The sequence below is a fragment of the Pelecanus crispus genome, chromosome 1, assembly GCF_030463565.1.
Source record: "Pelecanus crispus isolate bPelCri1 chromosome 1, bPelCri1.pri, whole genome shotgun sequence".
Taxonomy (NCBI): domain Eukaryota; kingdom Metazoa; phylum Chordata; class Aves; order Pelecaniformes; family Pelecanidae; genus Pelecanus; species Pelecanus crispus.
Window position 1 is genome coordinate 218638265 of NC_134643.1, and position 18139 is coordinate 218656403.

At 47.9% G+C, this 18139-nt stretch overlaps 1 protein-coding gene across 1 annotated transcript; it reads left to right on the forward strand.

Annotated features, from left to right (window-relative positions):
• The first annotated feature begins 208 nt into the window (after positions 1 to 208).
• FZD4 (frizzled class receptor 4) lies at positions 209 to 2907 on the forward strand. Its single transcript, XM_075711466.1, has 2 exons — positions 209 to 472; positions 1579 to 2907. Exons 1-2 carry the CDS (start codon positions 209 to 211, stop codon positions 2905 to 2907), a joined length of 1593 nt encoding a protein of 530 aa, XP_075567581.1.
• The last annotated feature ends 15232 nt before the right edge of the window (positions 2908 to 18139 follow it).

Genomic DNA, 18139 nt, shown 5'->3' on the forward strand with positions numbered 1-18139 from the left:
GGCGGGCCGGGCCCCCCGGGGCGGGGGCGGCGGCGCTGGGAGGGCGCGGGGAGGCGCCGTCCCTCCCCTGGGCAGTTTCTCGGCGAGGCTCTTTAATAGCGGGGCCGCCCCCGGCCCCTCCCCGTTGAGCCGGCCCGTGCGGCGCGGCGCGGCCGGGGCCGGTGGGGCCGGGGCCGGGGCAGGTGGGGCCGGGGCCGCTGCTCGGGCCATGGCGGGGGGCGGCCGCGGCCGGGGCCGGCCGCTGGCCCTGCCGCTGGCCCTGCTGCTGGCGGGGCTGCTCGGCGGGGCGCGGGGCTTCGGCGACGAGGAGGAGCGGCGCTGCGACGCCATCCGCATCGCCATGTGCCAGAACCTGGGCTACAATGTCACCAAGATGCCCAACCTGGTGGGACACGAGCTGCAGGCGGACGCGGAGCTGCAGCTCACCACCTTCACCCCCCTCATCCAGTACGGCTGCTCCAGCCAGCTCCAGGTGGGTTCGGGGCGCCGGGGGTCCCCTTTGTGCGGGGCCGGGGGGGCTGTGCGGTGCCCGGACCGGCTGCCGCCCCCCATCCCCATCCCCATCCCCTCGGCTCAGTCCGGAAAAAACAAAAAAACGAGCCCAAACGGAGCGTCCCGCCGCCTCGCAGTGCCGTCCCCGGCTGGCGGGGGGAGCGGGGGTCACCGCGGTGGAGGAGCGGAGGGCGCCGGGCAGCGCAGCCCCGGGAGCGCGGCGGGGAGCGGCGCGGTGCCGCCCTCCCGCCCGGGAAAGCTGGGGCTCCCGAGCCCGGCCCCGTCCTTTCCCCCCCGTTTCTGCTGCCACCCTCGCAGGGGGGAGCCGGGGAGCGGGCTCCCGGGGGCTGCCGGCTGCCCGGGACCTCCTCCCACAGTCCCACCGCAGGAGCTGCTTTCCCGGGCGGATGGCAAACTCCTCGTCCTCCCCACGGGCATGGGTTTCATCAAACAAAAACCAGCTTGTTTCTTGGGGCAGAGTTCCCGAATTAGCACGCGATCCCTCTTACGTTGTCGCGTCACAGAATTGCGATTATTCAAAAGCTGAGAAAACTGCGATATTTTATTACCGTTGTAAATACCGACGTGACCTTACGGTAAAAGAAAAAGACATTCTTCTAGGAGGATCGTGAACCAAAGTAATTCAAGAAATGCCTTTTCTTCTGTTTGTTAGCTGTAATATGCAGGCAGTGCCTAGAACAAATATATGTATTTGTTTAAACCGCTCCAATTTGTTTTTTTGCTTTCCCAAATTGCACCCTTGAGGTTTAGATCTGGCCAAATCCCACTCGCTTTATTGAAACTGATGGGCTAAATTTACATGGAGCTAATCTAGGAAGTAAAATGTTCAGGCTTTGGCTTCAGTCTACATTTGAACTGAAAGAAGACAACATTTTGGGGGGGGGGGGGGTTCTTCTTTGTTTTTATTGTTCTTGGTTTATTTGTTTTATGCTGCTTCCTGCTTTTTAAGGCAAAGGACCAAATATTACTGCTAAAAAGGCAAAAAAAAAAAAAAAAAAGAAAACTTGTTATATTTTGACCTGTTTAATTTTCCCCTCACACACTTGTGGTTTCTGTTTCTTCCAGTTCTTCCTTTGTTCGGTCTATGTCCCGATGTGCACGGAGAAGATTAACATCCCCATAGGTCCCTGCGGTGGCATGTGCCTCTCTGTCAAAAGAAGGTGCGAACCGGTTTTAAAAGAATTTGGATTTGCCTGGCCAGACAGCCTAAACTGCAGCAAATTCCCACCCCAGAATGATCACAACCACATGTGCATGGAGGGCCCAGGAGACGAAGAGGTTCCCCTTCACAGCAAGACCTCCTTGCAGCCTGGAGAGGAGTGCCACAGCATGGGATCTAACTCGGATCAGTACATCTGGGTGAAGAGAAGCTTGAACTGCGTCCTGAAGTGCGGCTACGACGCTGGTCTCTACAGCAGGTCAGCTAAGGAATTCACAGATATCTGGATGGCCGTGTGGGCCAGTCTTTGCTTCATCTCAACTGCCTTCACGGTCCTGACCTTCCTGATTGATTCATCCAGATTTTCCTACCCGGAGCGCCCAATCATATTTTTGAGCATGTGCTACAATATTTATAGCATTGCTTATATTGTGAGGCTAACTGTGGGCCGGGAAAGGATATCCTGTGATTTTGAAGAGGCAGCAGAACCTGTTCTTATCCAAGAAGGTCTTAAGAACACAGGATGTGCTATAATTTTCTTGCTGATGTATTTTTTCGGGATGGCTAGCTCCATCTGGTGGGTTATTCTGACACTGACGTGGTTTCTGGCTGCAGGACTCAAGTGGGGCCATGAAGCTATAGAAATGCACAGCTCTTATTTCCATATCGCAGCCTGGGCTATCCCCGCAGTGAAGACCATCGTCATTTTGATTATGAGACTAGTAGATGCAGATGAGCTCACCGGTCTGTGCTACGTTGGGAACCAGAACCTAGATGCGCTGACGGGCTTTGTCGTCGCTCCGCTTTTTACCTACCTGGTCATTGGGACTTTATTCATTGCAGCAGGACTCGTGGCCTTATTTAAAATCAGGTCTAATCTTCAGAAAGATGGAACTAAAACCGACAAACTGGAAAGGCTGATGGTCAAAATCGGTGTCTTTTCAGTGCTGTACACCGTCCCAGCAACGTGTGTCATTGCCTGTTATTTCTACGAAATCTCCAACTGGGCCATTTTCCGCTATTCGGCAGATGATTCCAACATGGCAGTGGAGATGCTCAAAATCTTCATGTCCCTCCTGGTGGGTATTACGTCAGGTATGTGGATCTGGTCAGCCAAAACTCTGCACACGTGGCAGAAGTGCTCAAACAGACTGGTGAACTCAGGGAAAGTGAAACGGGAGAAGAGAGCAGATGGTTGGGTGAAACCTGGGAAAGGGAACGAGACCGTGGTATGAGAAAAGGACGACACCCCAGTGGTCTGTCTGCTCTCCTGTGAAGGACTGATCATGTGTAAGCATTGCCGTGGAAATGTTGGGAGTAGGGAGACGGTTACACAGCCTGTCTCTGGGGGATGGAGAAAAAAGCCTTAAAGAATAAACAGCAACAAGATCATGCTGCAGATACAATAGCCATAAACTATGCTGCCCAAAATAGGAAAGCCCAGGGAGGCTTTAAAAGCTGTGAAATATCCAAACACCTTACACCTTATTTTCCTTTTTTTTTTTTTTTTTAAAGCAGGATGCAATATACTGAAGTCTTTAGAAGCTGAGGGACTGTAGCCCACAGCTGTGGGATGTTGTTTTCTTTTCATTGTCTTATAGCTGATGGACAAAAGGTGGTCCGGGGCCAAATTCTGGGCTGATTTAGGGTCCAGTTAGCAGCAGATGGAGCACCCAGGACCTCAGTTAGACGTCTTCCTTACAAGTTCAGCATCGTGAAGGAAGCGCCTGCCGAGGGTTGTGTCTGTATGCCCTGAGGAATTCTGTTGCTCCCATACGCTACTTAAGTCAGCTGAGGATCAGGTCCTCTGGCAAAGACCAAGTGGACTTTCCAGGTCTGAGAGTTACCCATGATAAGTAGGATTTAGGGAGGTATTAGTGAAAATGATTCTTTAAGTCATCTGATGGTCTAATAATAATTTTGACTCATTTACTCTCTGCAACCTGGTCTGAACTGAGAGTTGACTCTGCCTCGGGCAGGAATTTGGACCTCCCTAGGTCCCTTCCCACTGAATTATTCTGTGGTTCAATCAATATTTCTAATTTTTTAAAAGCTTTACTCAAGGCCATTGTCAGAAGTAGAGGAGTCAGTGGGAGCTGGGAAACTGTATATGGTCTTGTGCAACGATTATTGTTATCTGCCTGCCTCCGTTCCTGTCCCTTCAGGTGCTCCTGCTCTTCCCAGCGGACTACTTTATTCTGCTGCATTTAATAGCTTTAAATAAAGTCTTACATTATAGTGTTCTTTCCTCCAGGAAAGAGAAAAATAAGTTGAGGGTCTCTTCAAACAATGCCAGTTTTCTCCAAATAAACTTATCTGGCTCTCTCTGGAGACCCATTGCATGAAGCAATTAAGTCTTAATATATTTCATTCAGTGCGATGGTATCTCTGTAGACGCCAGTCTGGGGAGAAGTGAAATGTTAAGTTCCTTGGCAACCTCATGTTCACACAGATCAGTTGTATAATTATGCGTGTCAGTTACAATTAAAAGAACATTCTCAGCCCATGACATCGCAGCACAGCTGACTGCCTCACGAGGATGCTCCAATTGCTCACTGACAGCTATGGAGATTTTTTTTTTTTAACCTATATTTACATGCAGAATGTGAGCGGGCATTCAGTCCTCAGGAACAACAGGAGACATTTCCAGTTTTTGTAAAGGGATCTCAAGAGAAGAGATCCAGCTTCTTGGTGAATAATGTTGTTTCACAGCAATTTTCAAGTTTTCTTATCCTTGTATTTGAGGGGGCAGCAGCTTGTGCTCGTGGGCAGCTCGAACCTTGTGTCAGGGGCTTCTTTGGCTAATAAGAAAGGTGATGCAAACAGAAATAGCCCGGAAGTACTTAAGAGAACACTGTTCTGATATTCTATCCTTTTGAAGGACCTTTGTGCCCTAAACTTTTGCTCAATTTGTTTGCGTGGAACGTGGTCAGCTGCGGAGCATCCCCCCACCGGTGCCTGGACTCGCACGACCTTCGAGGGCAGCTGAGAACAGGCACTGCTTTATTATAGCCCTCACTTCTCGTACAGGTGCCCCATGTGCTTCCCAAACCACAATTCATTCCAGCTCTGGCCATGAGCACTAATCTGTCCCAGAAGCGTGTATTGTTTCAATGTCAATGTTGAAACATGTGCTAGAGCACATTTTTAAAAAAAAAAAAACCCAAACCCCAAACAAACCCTAATTGCAGTCTCTGCGGTTGGACTCCCTCTCCAGCAGAACAAGTGACAACTTGACACATTCTGCTCAAGACACACAAGCGTTGTCTTGGCCAATGCTGCATACCAGCCAAGCCTTTTCATCCTCTCCATAAAGTCTCTCGCTATTAGTGTTGTGTTTGGATCTGGTTATTTCTCCGTGGACAAGGAGTTTTGCAAGTAGGAAATCTTCAGATGGCCAAGTTTCTCCATCGTGCAGTGTTTCTCCTGGCGCAGCAAGGGATGTAAAGTCAGCAGCTATATGTTGATTTTCAAGGGGCGAGGATGCAGTAGAAGCCTTGTCTTTTAACCTGGTATCGGGCTGTGCCAAGGTGTCACGTTCGCTCAAGTGTCCTTCGTTCTGAAATGGTTTGGATACTCTCCTGGCCGACCTGACCCATGTTTGACCTGACTGGTTCAATAAATGGTGTTTTTAACCATGTTATGTACACAGAAGTGAATGTTAAGTAGTCCCTTGTTATCAGATGCCTGCATCGCTGCCTGCGACCCCATGGACTGTGACAGACGTGTCCCCGGTGATTTGAGGTGTTGGAAGTGAGTCGGATGAGCATAGCACTGCACAGCGTGACAAGGGACCCGGAGGGGGGATATTCAAATCCTATGGGGAGGAGATGGGCTGGGGAGAGACAGCAGCTGCTGTTCCTGAAGAAACATCTTTCCCAAGCATTCAGGGGGACATTGTACGAACCCAAAGCGAAATTAGCTGTTACAGCAATGAAACCATTCCATAAATTTATTCCTCCACGTGCATTTACCTTGCTCCGCTTCAGGGCTGTATGAGTGGGAAGTCACAGCAGACAGCCTAAAACCTGGCGGTTGTGAAGAGTGGGTATCTGCAACTCGTATGTTCTCTGTTTCAATATTGTTATGAATTTAAAGCCAAAAAACGTGTGACTGCTCCTGTCTCGGAAGTGCACTGGCTGCAGTTGTACAACTAGCAACTTTGCAGCAGTTCCCTTCCTTGTGCAGGCCCTGCTCCCTTCTCCCTGCCCCAGCGTGTGCTCTCCTCACTGCAGGTTTTGGAAGCATCTGCTGGAGAGGTACAAGCTTAGCTCTTACGTTAAACAGGCAAGTTAGCTCCTTTTTCTGAATTTTAAGGAAATAGACACTGATTATTTTGGGGTGTACAGAAAATATATCTACTTTGATGTATGTACTGTAAATTTCTAATTTATCACTGTAAAAAAACCCATAAACTTTGCTATTTAATTTTTATATCAAAATAAAATTTTAACCTCTGTGGATAACTAAGGTATTCCTGGCAACCCTCAAGTTTTTGGTGAGTTTGTTTCTTGAATTGGCTTCGTCACTCTTGCAAATGCTTTTTTTCCCCTGAAGGAAGAAGGACTGAAATGCTCACGCTGCAGTGGGTTAATCCAGCATGGTTTGGTTCTAAGTGTGGGTTGCGAGAAATAACTGGGAACAAAACATCATTGGGCAACAGTGAAAATACGTGCATGCTTCAGTGCGTGCACGCGGTGTGGACAGAAACCCTTTCACAGTCGGCACGCAGGTCCCAGGCGCTGGCTGGGGAAGCAGCTGGAGCTTTGGGCTTGCCTAAGCATGCCCCCAAAACCACAAGGGAGTGCAAAGATGGAAACACAACCATCCGCTGCTGTAACACTGCTGTGGTGGGGCGCCTGGGGAGAGCAGAGCCTCCTGTAAGGCTCCTTTTTATTTCACGTAATATGGAATATGCGCATCCAAAGATGCACTGAGCATTCAGATCTGGGGCGTATGGTGGAGGGGGATGGCGTAATCACCTGCCTGTTGAGTATATGAGAACTACTTGTGGCTTTTGGAAGGGGCAACTTCTGCTCTTGAAATGGGCTCACTCCTAGGGGTAATTTCAGCCCTTCAGAGAACAGATTCAGTCGATTGTCTACATTTTCTTGCAATGTGAGGGTTTTTAAAATTAAGCTTATTAATGGTCCGCTTCTATTTCATTCCTTTTTATCATTTCTGTTCACAGTTAGGATGTACGGTAGCAGCGAGGGGTTCCTTCTTTTTGTGTACGTCCCGCACCAATTTCTCTGACACCAATAGTACAGTTTGTGATATTAGTCATCATCTAAACACACTTAATCATCTCCATCATGAAGCATTCTGTGTGCAGGATTACTTAATTAGCATAATATTAATCTAACAAGAACATAAATCAGACTAGAGTGGGTAATAGTGAGGACGCGCTATGAAGACAGTAGGAATTAACACCTGTGTATCTGTAGCTAATCAAGTTTTGAAGAGCAGCATCTAAACCTGGTAATTAGAGTGATTTGTACATGCCTTTGGCAGCTCATCACCGTAATGTTCTTAGGTTGGTGATTAATGGGATCACTGACTTGAAACTTGTAATTAGGAGTCTTTAATATAGCTACAGTTAATCATAACAAACATAAAAGAGCTTCTGGGGGAGGGTGGAGGATCTCCTCTTGTTGTTGGGGCTGTTCACGCCACCAGAGAAACTCAGGCATAGCGTTCGAGATGGCATTGGCTGTGCCAGGTCTCTCTGACGGCCACTTGCCCATATGCACGTCCCCCACATCGGGCATCTCAGATCGTCAGCTGTGAAGTGACAGTGGATTGCTGAGTGGCTCCGATCAGGGGACAGCCTCCCGAGCCACTGGGATGGCAAAGCAGCCCATGTTTGCCTACGGAGGGGAGCATGTGGCTGCATACCAAACTCACAAAAAGTAGCCCTTAGCAGGACTTAGCCTTTATCAGGACTGTTTGTTTAATTGGTTATGTCTTGGGGTTTTTTTAAAGCTGTCTTTAAAGAGAGCAAATGTTAAGGAGTTCATAGTGAAGGAGACCAGAGTTCTGCTGCCAGAGAATCCTAAGCTCCAGTAATGCAAAAATGTGGTATCATGAGACCCTGGCTTCGGTGGTGGAGTTTCCGCCACACCCTCTCTGTCCTCAGCCTCTCGTTCCCATAACTGCATTGCATTTCAGCTCCTCCTTCATTTTGCCAGTGCAACTATTTGCGGCGCTGAGCTGCGAAGAAGATCAGCAAAAAGATCCGGGTTAAAAATGACCATCAGTTTTCGTTTTCTTTTGTGCTGGAGGTTTATGTTTAACTTGGATCATGTCAGTGATCTGATTTATGCAGCGGCTCCACCAAGAGCTGTGCTGGCACAGCCAGGCAGCACGGACTGCCGGAGGGAGCAGGGGTCTGGCTGGCATTGCCTTGGCTCCTGAAAGCAGCACCCTGTGGAGCTGCTCCCCGAGTCCTCTTGCACCATCATCCCCCTGAGGCCAGAGCTGCGTCTGCCTGCAGGGATGCAGGAATGGGTGAGAGACAAGCAGCAACTACCCGACCACTTCCAGCTTCCCCAGCCTCTGCTAAAATAGCAAAGCCTTCGGTAGGGCTGATGGTAACTCCTTAAGTTTGATGCTTCACCTGCGATGATTGAGTCCAGCTTTGAACTGCTCACCTGTAGGTGAAAGCCCCATAGCAGCTGTGTCACTGATGCTCTGCAGTGCCCTTTTTGGCACGCTTGGGCTAATTGGCTCATAATATAAACCAGGAGTTTGCAGCCTCTGCCTCAACCTAGGACAGTTCAACCAGACTGACAAATGTTAGTGTAGTTTGAGCGCGAAGTAGAGCTTCTCTTCATGCTGGCAAAGCCAGCGCTGGCTGCAACAGTGATGAGGCAGAGCACGGTCCAGGCTGGAGCCACGTTGTGCCCTGTGCCCACTGCACCTCGCCAAGAGCGGACGAGAGGATGGGTGCAGATCAGGCAGCTCCCAGCTGATGCTGAGCTGGTATAGTAGATCCCGTATCACCGGTATTTCCTGCAGCTGGGAAGTGATTTCTGGCCAGCGGTCCTGCGCATCCTGGCAGAGTCCAGCTGTTGTAAGAGCTTTGTGTAGTTAACAACCAGATGTTTTGTTTTACGCTCTGGGAACAGCCTACCAAACAGTCACCATGGGGCTGGAAGAGCACAAAGGTGCCTTAGAGGGCAGCGGCAGCAAACATGGACTCACATGCTAAGGTATCACTGAGAAACTGTTGTTCTGTTTTCCTAGTTTTTTGGGGGAGCAGGGACCTCCCATGTGCCAGATGTTAGGTACAACACCAGAGGAAACAGATTAAACTCCAAACACAAATATTATTGCACTGCAAAGTTTACTGTAATAAGTTACTTTTGATTTTGTTGCTGTGTTTGCTTGCCAGAAGCAGAAATGCTGATTAATTAGATCAGCTTCAGAGGGCTCAGGGAAGGGATATTTAACTTTAATTTTGTCCATTTTTAAATCAATGGTTTAAAACATCTAAAAACCCCACTTACTCATGGTTTGTCAATACACTGGCAAGATAAATATCTTCATTTTATATTTCCATCAGCGTTTAGCTAGTTTCCTGCCTGGTTGTCTCATTTCCTGAGCTTACTCTGAGGAAGGGAAACACATCCTTCCTGCAAAATAGATGCAAATCACTGGACAATCTGCTTCTACAATATTAAGGCTTAAAATGTTACTGTGCAGAGAAATAGCCTGACATTGGATGTTTTAATGGATGAAATTAAGTACTTTCTTCCGAAGCAACTCAGAGATGCTCTCACTCAAGTACTTGGTAAGGGATACTAAGCGGACTGCTGTGGAAAAGGAGGAATTGAGTCTTTTCAGGGATTTTTCTTGCATTTTGGGGTCTTTTGCTTTGCAGCAAGGAGTGGCTGACATCTAGCGGCAGCTGCACCCCAGCCCCAACCCCAACCCCTTGCCACCCCTCACCAGCCCTGCTCCCCACTCGTGTCCAGGCCATTCCCAGGGGGTTGCTCGGGGCAGATTTGCTTTTCATGGCACTGCAGGGCTGGCATGCAAAGTGGGGAGCTGCTGCCGGACTGGGGCTCCTCACCTCTGCCCGCTCCCCAGCCCTGCCAGGCTGCACCATGACCTGCGTCGCGTCACTCTCAAGAGGGTTGGTACCTCTTCAGTAGGACCAATGCCGCCGTAGGCTTTCGTAGAATCATGGAATGCTTTGGGTTGGAAGGGACCTTTAGAGATCATCTAGCCCAACCCCCCTGCAGGGAGCAGGGACAGCTTTAACTAGATCCGGTTGCTCAGAGCCCCATCCAGCCTGACCTTGAATGTTGCCAGGGATGGGGCCTCCACTACCTCTCTGGGCAACCTGTGCCAGTGTTTCACCACCCTGGCTTTCTTCCAGGCTCCCAACACATTAAATGGGTGTTCAGAGGTGGTGGGGTGCAGCAGAAGGACCATCCATCCCCTCCCTCCATCAAGGCTCTGAACCAGCATCTGGAAAGGCGAGGGCAAAGCGTGGCCGTACCTCAGCTGCTGGTGTGAAGGCTTTGCCCAACAGCATGTCTACCAGCTCGGGGCCATACGTGATGGTTTGTATCGAGTGCATCAACTGAGGAAATCACAAGCTCACCCTCCATTTAATATTAATCTCTCTCTGCTCAGCCCTCGGCTTGGGGCTGGTGTGGCTACAGCAGGTTGCTAACATTGCTCACAGAGAAAAAAAAAAAAAAAAGACCCGATAATGTGGTAGCATGGCAAAAGGGCCAAAGGGACATCTTTCCCCTGGCTGTGGCAAGGGAAGCTGCCAGTGGCAGACACCAGCAGCATGTATACTCCAAAAAGGTCATTCAAAAGACTTAACGTGCTGTCTTCCTTGACCTCATGCTAGTTATGTTTAAAAGAAAAAGGACTGTGAGATCACAGTAGAAAGGAAAGCCTCCAGCCTGAGATGATAGCCTTTCTTCTTTCTGCTGCCATTTGGCAGTGGTGGGAAAAAGCTGGCAGGCCCCAGGCAGAAAGCAAAAAGCATTTGCAGAGTCACGCGCAAGTGAACCACAATAAAACCGTAGCATCTTTTTGAAAGGTAGGGGGTGCGGGAGAGGCCTGGAAATGGTGAAGAGGGGTTCTCAGAGGAGGAGGGAATGTATATATAATGCTGAAAAAATCAACTACAGAGGCCCCGGCATATGAAAGTTATGACAAACAATAATACCATTCCACTCACAAAGCAATCATGTTTCTACAGCTGTGGCCTGAGCAGAGCCAAAAGAAGTGAGGAGCCATCCCTGCTTCCCTGGAGAACGGTTTTATAACCGAAGCAGGGAAAGGGGCAGGTCTCATCCTGAAACACCAGTAATTCATCCTGTCAGCGTCGGCAAAGCCAGCCCTCAGTTTGCCGTGGGATGAGCTGGGTTTCGCTTCTGCAAGCTCACAAGGTCCCTCCCTCTCCAAAATGCCTGAGAGCAGCGTCTGCGTCTGCCAGAGCCCTGCCAGCTTGGGGACACACCAGGACGCTGTACAGCGCCGCATCCCTTCCTCCCCCTCTCCTCAGGACATCAGGCACTTTTTCTTTTATTGGCTGTGAAAAGTCAAGTCTGAGAGACATGGCCACCAGCCCAGTCCTCGCTTGTGTGGCCTTTCCAGTAGCTGTGCTCTGCAGGCCCAAGACTCCATCCCACAGCCTGGGCTCCAGTCAGGAGTCAGGAGTTTGCAGTTCCATTCCCAAATCTGCTACTGAGCTGCTGCCTCATGTCACAGAGGGGATGGCTCTGCCATGGCGGACTAAGAAAGAGAGCAGGATCCAAGAGCTGCCATGGCTGTTGGGACACGAGTGATGATAGGACGAAAGGAAACAGACTCAAGTTGCACCAGGGGAGGCTTAGATTGGGTATTAGGAAAAATTTCTTCACTGAAAGCGTTGTCAAGCACTGGAACCGGCTGCCCAGGGAAGTGGTTGAGTCCCCATCCCTGGAGATATTTAAAAGACATGTAGGTGTGGTGCTTAGGGACATGATTTAGTGGTGGACTTGGCACTGTTGAGTTTACAGTTGGACTTGATGATCTCAAGGGTCTTTTCCAACCTAAATGATTCTATGATTCTGTGATACTACTTCGGTACTGGGCCATGCAGATGAAGGCAGTGTATGGGTATGCAAGGAGTGCCCAGGACCTCCACACCTCCCCAGCTCTGCTAAAGCAACTGAAGCAGAAGATGCACAAGTTGTTAAATGCTCAGCTTTGATAGCCTTTCCTTACAACCCCAGAAGAACCCAACTAACCTCCTAGTGACAGAAGAAAGGCCAAGAGGTTTGAGGATCTGTTGGCCCAAAGAGGCACACAGAGTGGGGCGAGCAGGAGAAAAATCTCCATGTGAATAGATTTACAGCTAAACTAAAACCTGGCACTTCACATCCCACTCCCTACTGCACCTGTTGGCTCATCACCGCTCATTTAAGGAAGGAAAAGGAAGGGGAAGGATCTGCCTTATTGAAAAAAAAAATAAAAAAGACTACAAAGTCCTTTCTCCATCTAACTTCTGTAGCTCATCTGCAAATCTACACACACATTTGACTAAGAGTAGTTTTTTAACTAATGCAGACATGCACACAGCCTTCAGAAATTCCTATCTCAGAATCATATTCTTAATAAAGAAAAAGCTCAGGTTAAATAATTTACCTCCCATCACAGAGGAAGTGATTGCTGAGCCTGGGACTAGAAGGCCAGTGTTTATGGACCTCAGGCTGCATCTCTTTCTGAAAACCACCCCCATGTTCCTAATTTCGAGGAAGCACTACAGCAGGTAGACACAGGGCTGCCACATGCCAGCCACCAAAGGAGATGGAGCTGCTGCGCTGTGCGGTGATACCCATGGCGAGGAGCAGCTGGGATCCCAGGCTGCCTTTCCTGGCTAGCCAGGGTCCCTGGGGCAGGCTCTGGAGAAGGAGTGCAGATGTGACTACCAAACCAAGGGTCTCCTCAGCTGCACCATGTTCTTGTGCTAATGCGTTGATTCCCCTGGATGCAGAATAAAAAAGAAATATCTCTCTAATAACACAGAGGTTGGAAGACAAACTGGACTTGAGCCCCGTAGAGCAGAGGGAGGGAGGAGGAAGGAAGATGCCAGCGAGATGCAAACTCGAACAGCGTGAAAGGAGAGCTCCAAGGTGCCCCAGAGTGTGGGCAGATGTCTGTCCCCAGGCCAGCTGTGGCTGCTCGGCACTCCCACAGAGTTCCAGCAAAAGGACAGCACATGGCACCTCAAAGGTGCGGGGTGTTTCAACTAATCTGGGCACTGGGCACTGCTGCCCAAAGCAGATGAGGCAGCTCCCAGCTCTTGGCAGAGCTGAAGGGTCAGTAGCTGCCAGCAGAGGCAAAAACTGAAAGATTTTCAATAAATGCAGCTGTTTGCTAAGTGCATGTCTGTTCACAGCTGATCATAGAATCGTAGAAGCATTTAGATTGGAAAAGACTCTTAAGATCATTGAGTCATTGAGTCCAACCATAAACCTAACACCCTTTAGCCCTTTTTTTTTATTTATGGCTTAATATGCTCTATTCCTGTCCTCACATTAACAGGAACCCTTTAACCTGGCATTTGAACAGGACAAAACTAGCATTTCAGCTCGATCTGATGTTGGCTTGGAGGTACTTGCCAGCTTTAAGCCGCTATCTCAGGTTCTTGTTTGATACATTATACCACCTAACATCTGCTGCAGGTATGGGAAAGTGGTTTTGGCTGTGACTAGAATGTAACATGTTATATCCATGAAGGTAATAGCCATTTGTCTGGTAAATAAACAGAAAAAAATAATTACTATCCTTCTTGGCTGGGTTCAGTACCACTGACTTGGCCATAAGTAACTATAACAATGGTTACAATCTGGTTGCCATATAAATTAAATTCACTGAGGGCTGGGCTTGGTTCTGGAAGCTCTACCTGCAATTCAGCAGGGCCCTACGAATCTAGATTTCTATAGTTATCACTCATGATGGAAAAGGAAGAATTAATTTCAGTGTGCATTTCATAAAGAAATTAGAGATTAGAAAAAAAGAAGACCTTTTAAAGAAGTACCAAACTCTCAGGAACAAGAAGTAATGGAGAAAGGACTGGAAGGGACATTTCCATGGCACAAGTGTGTGGCAACACTACGCAAATCTTCTTTCTTCTTGAAATGGGGACACATGAGGACAGACATACTAATTTCTGTCATTTCACTAAAAAGCTGGGTTTTTAAAATTATTCTACGTCATATGAGTATAACTTTAGTTGGATCAGCTATCTCACCAATTTTGCTGAACAACTTTAATGCATCGACAGGAAAAAAATGGATTTATCTTCAAAAAACATTGATTTTGATCTTGATTCAAAGTATTTCAACCTAAATTTTGTGGGAATAAATACCATTTGATTGATTACTCCCAAAATATTGACTCTTATCTGGAGTGTTTGCTCAGTGGCCGGCCTCAGAGCACTCTGAAATCATGGGGGTGTTGTTTACTCACTTGATGGATGCCAGACTGGTGAGCTGGAGGAAGGCTTCAATAAATCATTTCTGACATTAACCTCGCAGAAGCAAATTCCCATGAGTATTTGTGTTAGTTCTGCCTCCAGTGCTTGTGCAAACACTGCAGGACAAAATTCACACCGCTATCTTTCTGTGACTAGTTTTGCAAACAAAAGTTCCTCATCGGCATTTCCAGGCAAAGTCAATGGGACAGGCAGGGATGAAGGAAAATGCACTTTGTTTATTCAAACAACTGTTAGTGTGTCATTAGCAAATATGCATGAAACTTTCATAATAGATTTAGGGGTTGATAAAAAAAGAAAACAAAACATGCACTGGGTTAAGCAATGAAATGTCATTTTTATTTGTGTAAATAAGCAGAATGTTCCAAATGTCCAGCATCTGGCATCTGTACTTTTTGTATGTGTTATTTTTAGTGTAATCTCTATCTATGCCACAAAATTTTTCCTACAATTTGTTGTTTAGCATAGTGATTATGTGATTAAGGTGGTATTATATATATATATATAAGGTCAGACCTTCTTGATCTATCATGAGAAATAGTTGGATATGGAAACCTCTGTTTCTGAGGGCAGACACAGTAAGTTGGTAAGTAGCAAGTATGGGGTATATACCTATACATATATATATATATTTGTATTTTTAATTTAAAAGTTCTCCTAAGGATAACCTTGTGTAGAATTGCCATAATCTCTTCAATAACAGCTTCAGCAAAACCTCTAACTGCAAAAACTCTAGCGGAACATCACTCTGCAAGGACACAGACCCTCTTGCATTTGCATTATGGGGAACTGTGGCTGCTTGGCTGAGCAGCATTGCCTGAGGTCTGCCAGCACATGGGGGTGTCATATCATCACCACGAAGGAGAGGCTGAGACCTGACACCCCACTGACGTCCCACCAGTTTCAGAGCTGGGCCCTTAATGCTCTCTGTTTCTAAACAGAAAGTCTTTTCTAACAGTGAGCCCTGAAAACTCATTTGTAGAACTTGAGGGCCAGCCGAGGGTTTCCCAGACTCAGGATGAGATTTTGGATGTTCTAGAGACCCTACACGGAGCTCAGCCACTTTCCCATTCTCCATTGCTTCTGTTGAGGACAAGCAGGATAGTCTTGCTTCTGCCACTAAATTAAGCAGGAGGCTCTGGCCTCCTTTGGGGAGCAGGATTTTGGCCCTGTTCACTGCTTAGGGAAGGCTGTGGGTGAGACTCTCCTGGGGTGGGGCGTGAGTGGGCTGCTCAGTCCCACGTGGTGCGGAGGGGGTGTCCAGGGGATCAAGGATATTCCTGCTGCGGCAGCGTTCCTCTTGACCTGTGCTCCCACATAGTGCATGGCACAGCCCATACACAGGTGCATCACGCAGGGTTTCCACTTGCTTGGCCACCTACCCATGCATGGAGAAGGGTGTCCCAAGGAAGCAAAAGCCAAAAGAAAAGCTTTCCAGCCTGGGTTGTCCACCTGTTGTACCCTACAAGGCTGAATAACACCTGTCTGCCCAATCTTGGATGGACCTTTCCATCAAACATATCTCAGAGCCAGGGAAAGCTTTATTTCTCTATAACCCACAATGTTGCTCCCTCTGAGTAAGAGGCGAAAAACATCTCCGACCTCAGCAGAGCCCTCAGTGGACTGCTGCAAACACTCATTAATAAAACACAGCACTTTCCTGGCTGCTCCTGTAACTTTTGCCACATGTTAAGCCCCTCGACAAGGGGCTGGTTCAATGATTTCAAGGGTCCTTTTTCCACAAAGATAAATTAAAATTCTGCCTTTGACAAATTAAGAGGAAAACTTCCATGGTGTTTTTTTAGCAGGTGGTTCTTCCCACATCACAGGACTCAAAGTCCCTTGGAAACACGTTATTTTTACTTGGCAGAAAGGTGAAAACAACTGACTGAAACGTGAGAACCCGGCATGTGGGCTTGACAGACCACACTGCCCACTAACCCATCATTGCTCATTCACCCAGGCAGTTGCAGTGAGACAGAAGGGAGTGGGTTTTTCTCTTCTGGGAACACCAACCTGGAGAAAACAACCCCTCTGAGTTTGTGCTCACCATTCAGCAGTGGAGCCAGGGCAGTCCCATGCCTCCAGCCACCACTGGACCCTCTCCAGTATGTCCCACCTAGAGTGGGGGAGAGTCCAGTGAAGGGCCATGAAGATGATGCAAGAAACTGGGCATCTCTCCTATGAGGAAAGGACTGGAAAAGAGCTGGGACTGTTCAGCCTGGAGAAGAGGAGGCTCAGGGGATATCTCATCAATGTTTGTAAATACCTGAAGGGAGGGTGCAAAGAGGATGGAGCCAGGCTCTTCTCGGCAGTGCCTAGTGCTAGGACTAGAGGCAATGGGCACAAACAGAAACACAGGAGGTTCCCTCTGAACATCAGGAAACACTTTTTCCTGTGAGGGTGACCAAGCACTGGCACAGTTTGTGCAGGGAGGTTGTGCAGTCTCCATCCTTGGAGATATTAAAAACCCAGCTGGATGTGGTCCTGGGCAAGCAGCTTTATGTGGCCTTGCTTGAGCAAGGTGGTGTTGGATGAGACACCTCCAGAGGTCCCTTCCAACCCGAACCCTTCTGTGATTTTTGTTATTCTGTGATTCCTGCCAAAGACAAGCCTGCAGCTCTGAGAATGGGAGAAAAATCTGAGTTATATCCTGGAAACTGAATTTCCTGGTGATGAACACAGGACTTTCTCCCTATCTCCAATTCAATCTTCTTTCCACCCTGTTGATAGGGAGCATGCTCACCAAATCAAAGTGCAATAGGTGCAAATGCAAGTGGAGTTTCTCATTTCTGAGCAGCCCCTTTCCTTCGGTGGCCGCAGACTGGTGCGTTCCCATGTGTAACCTCCACTGTGCCTGCGAGATCAAGCCTAGGAAAACAAGCCTGTTGTCAGCAGCAGCCTGTATGAAGCCTTGAAAATTTGTGGGGACCTGCAAACTGAAAAAAGGTTAAAGTCTGTGTTCCAGTTAGCATCTTTCATGATCCTTTTGTCCTTACATTAATCCAGGAATGAGGAATAACGAACAAATTCTGCTGTCAGTTTCGCTATGCATAAGCAATGTTGTCCTACAGGCAGGCACACAGCTACCTTATCCTGTCACGTCTACAGAGGGAACCAAGAGGTGCATTTCTCCAAGTCCTAGGGTGCTCAGACTTTTATTAAATTCTGTAAATGTTCAGTTTGACAGATTGCGTAGAAAGGTTTTCTGTTGAAACAACTGAAGATGTTGCCCCTCAGGAGTGAAAGGACAGAAGTATCCCAAGGCACAGGCCGGGCCATTTGGAAGGAGGAAAGAGTTTGTCAAAATGAAGTCTGAATGCCTGGAATTTCACCTGGTTTCAGCTCATGCTCATGGTTTCAGGGTATACAAGTGAAGTCTGCAAGCAGAGAGTGGCTGCTCAGAGATGCCACCCTGCCTCTTTGCTTTCTGTATTCCTGGCTCCATGGCATTCAGCTCCAGCTACCCTTTGGGTCCTTGTTCTCCTCTCACTTTTGAAACGACGAATGTAATTGAGACTGATTAACAGTAAAAATATTTTGATTTTCTGGTATGGAAAGGGCACTTTTAAAAATGATCACAAAGATATTCAAGAGAAGTTTTTATTCCTCCTGGCACAGCTAAAAGAAAATGGTATTTGAAGAACAAGAATCTCCAGCATCTCTTGATTTGGGGTCAATTTGGAACTATTTTCTCCTGGTTTAAGTCTAAGGGCTGAACATTTTGTAGATTTGTGCTGCTAATACCCTGCCCAAGGCACACAAAAGCTTAGCTGGTTACTGATCAGTCAAAGTGAAAAGTGTGCTCAATTCCAAAATCCGTGTCCGCTCCATTGACTTAACTGGGACCAACTGATCGGTGAGCTGACATGTGTTTGTCTATGTGTTCTGTTCCAGCAGCACAAATGCACCTGCTGCCTTGGCTCCAGGCAGATAAAGCAGCTTTGATAAGGGGT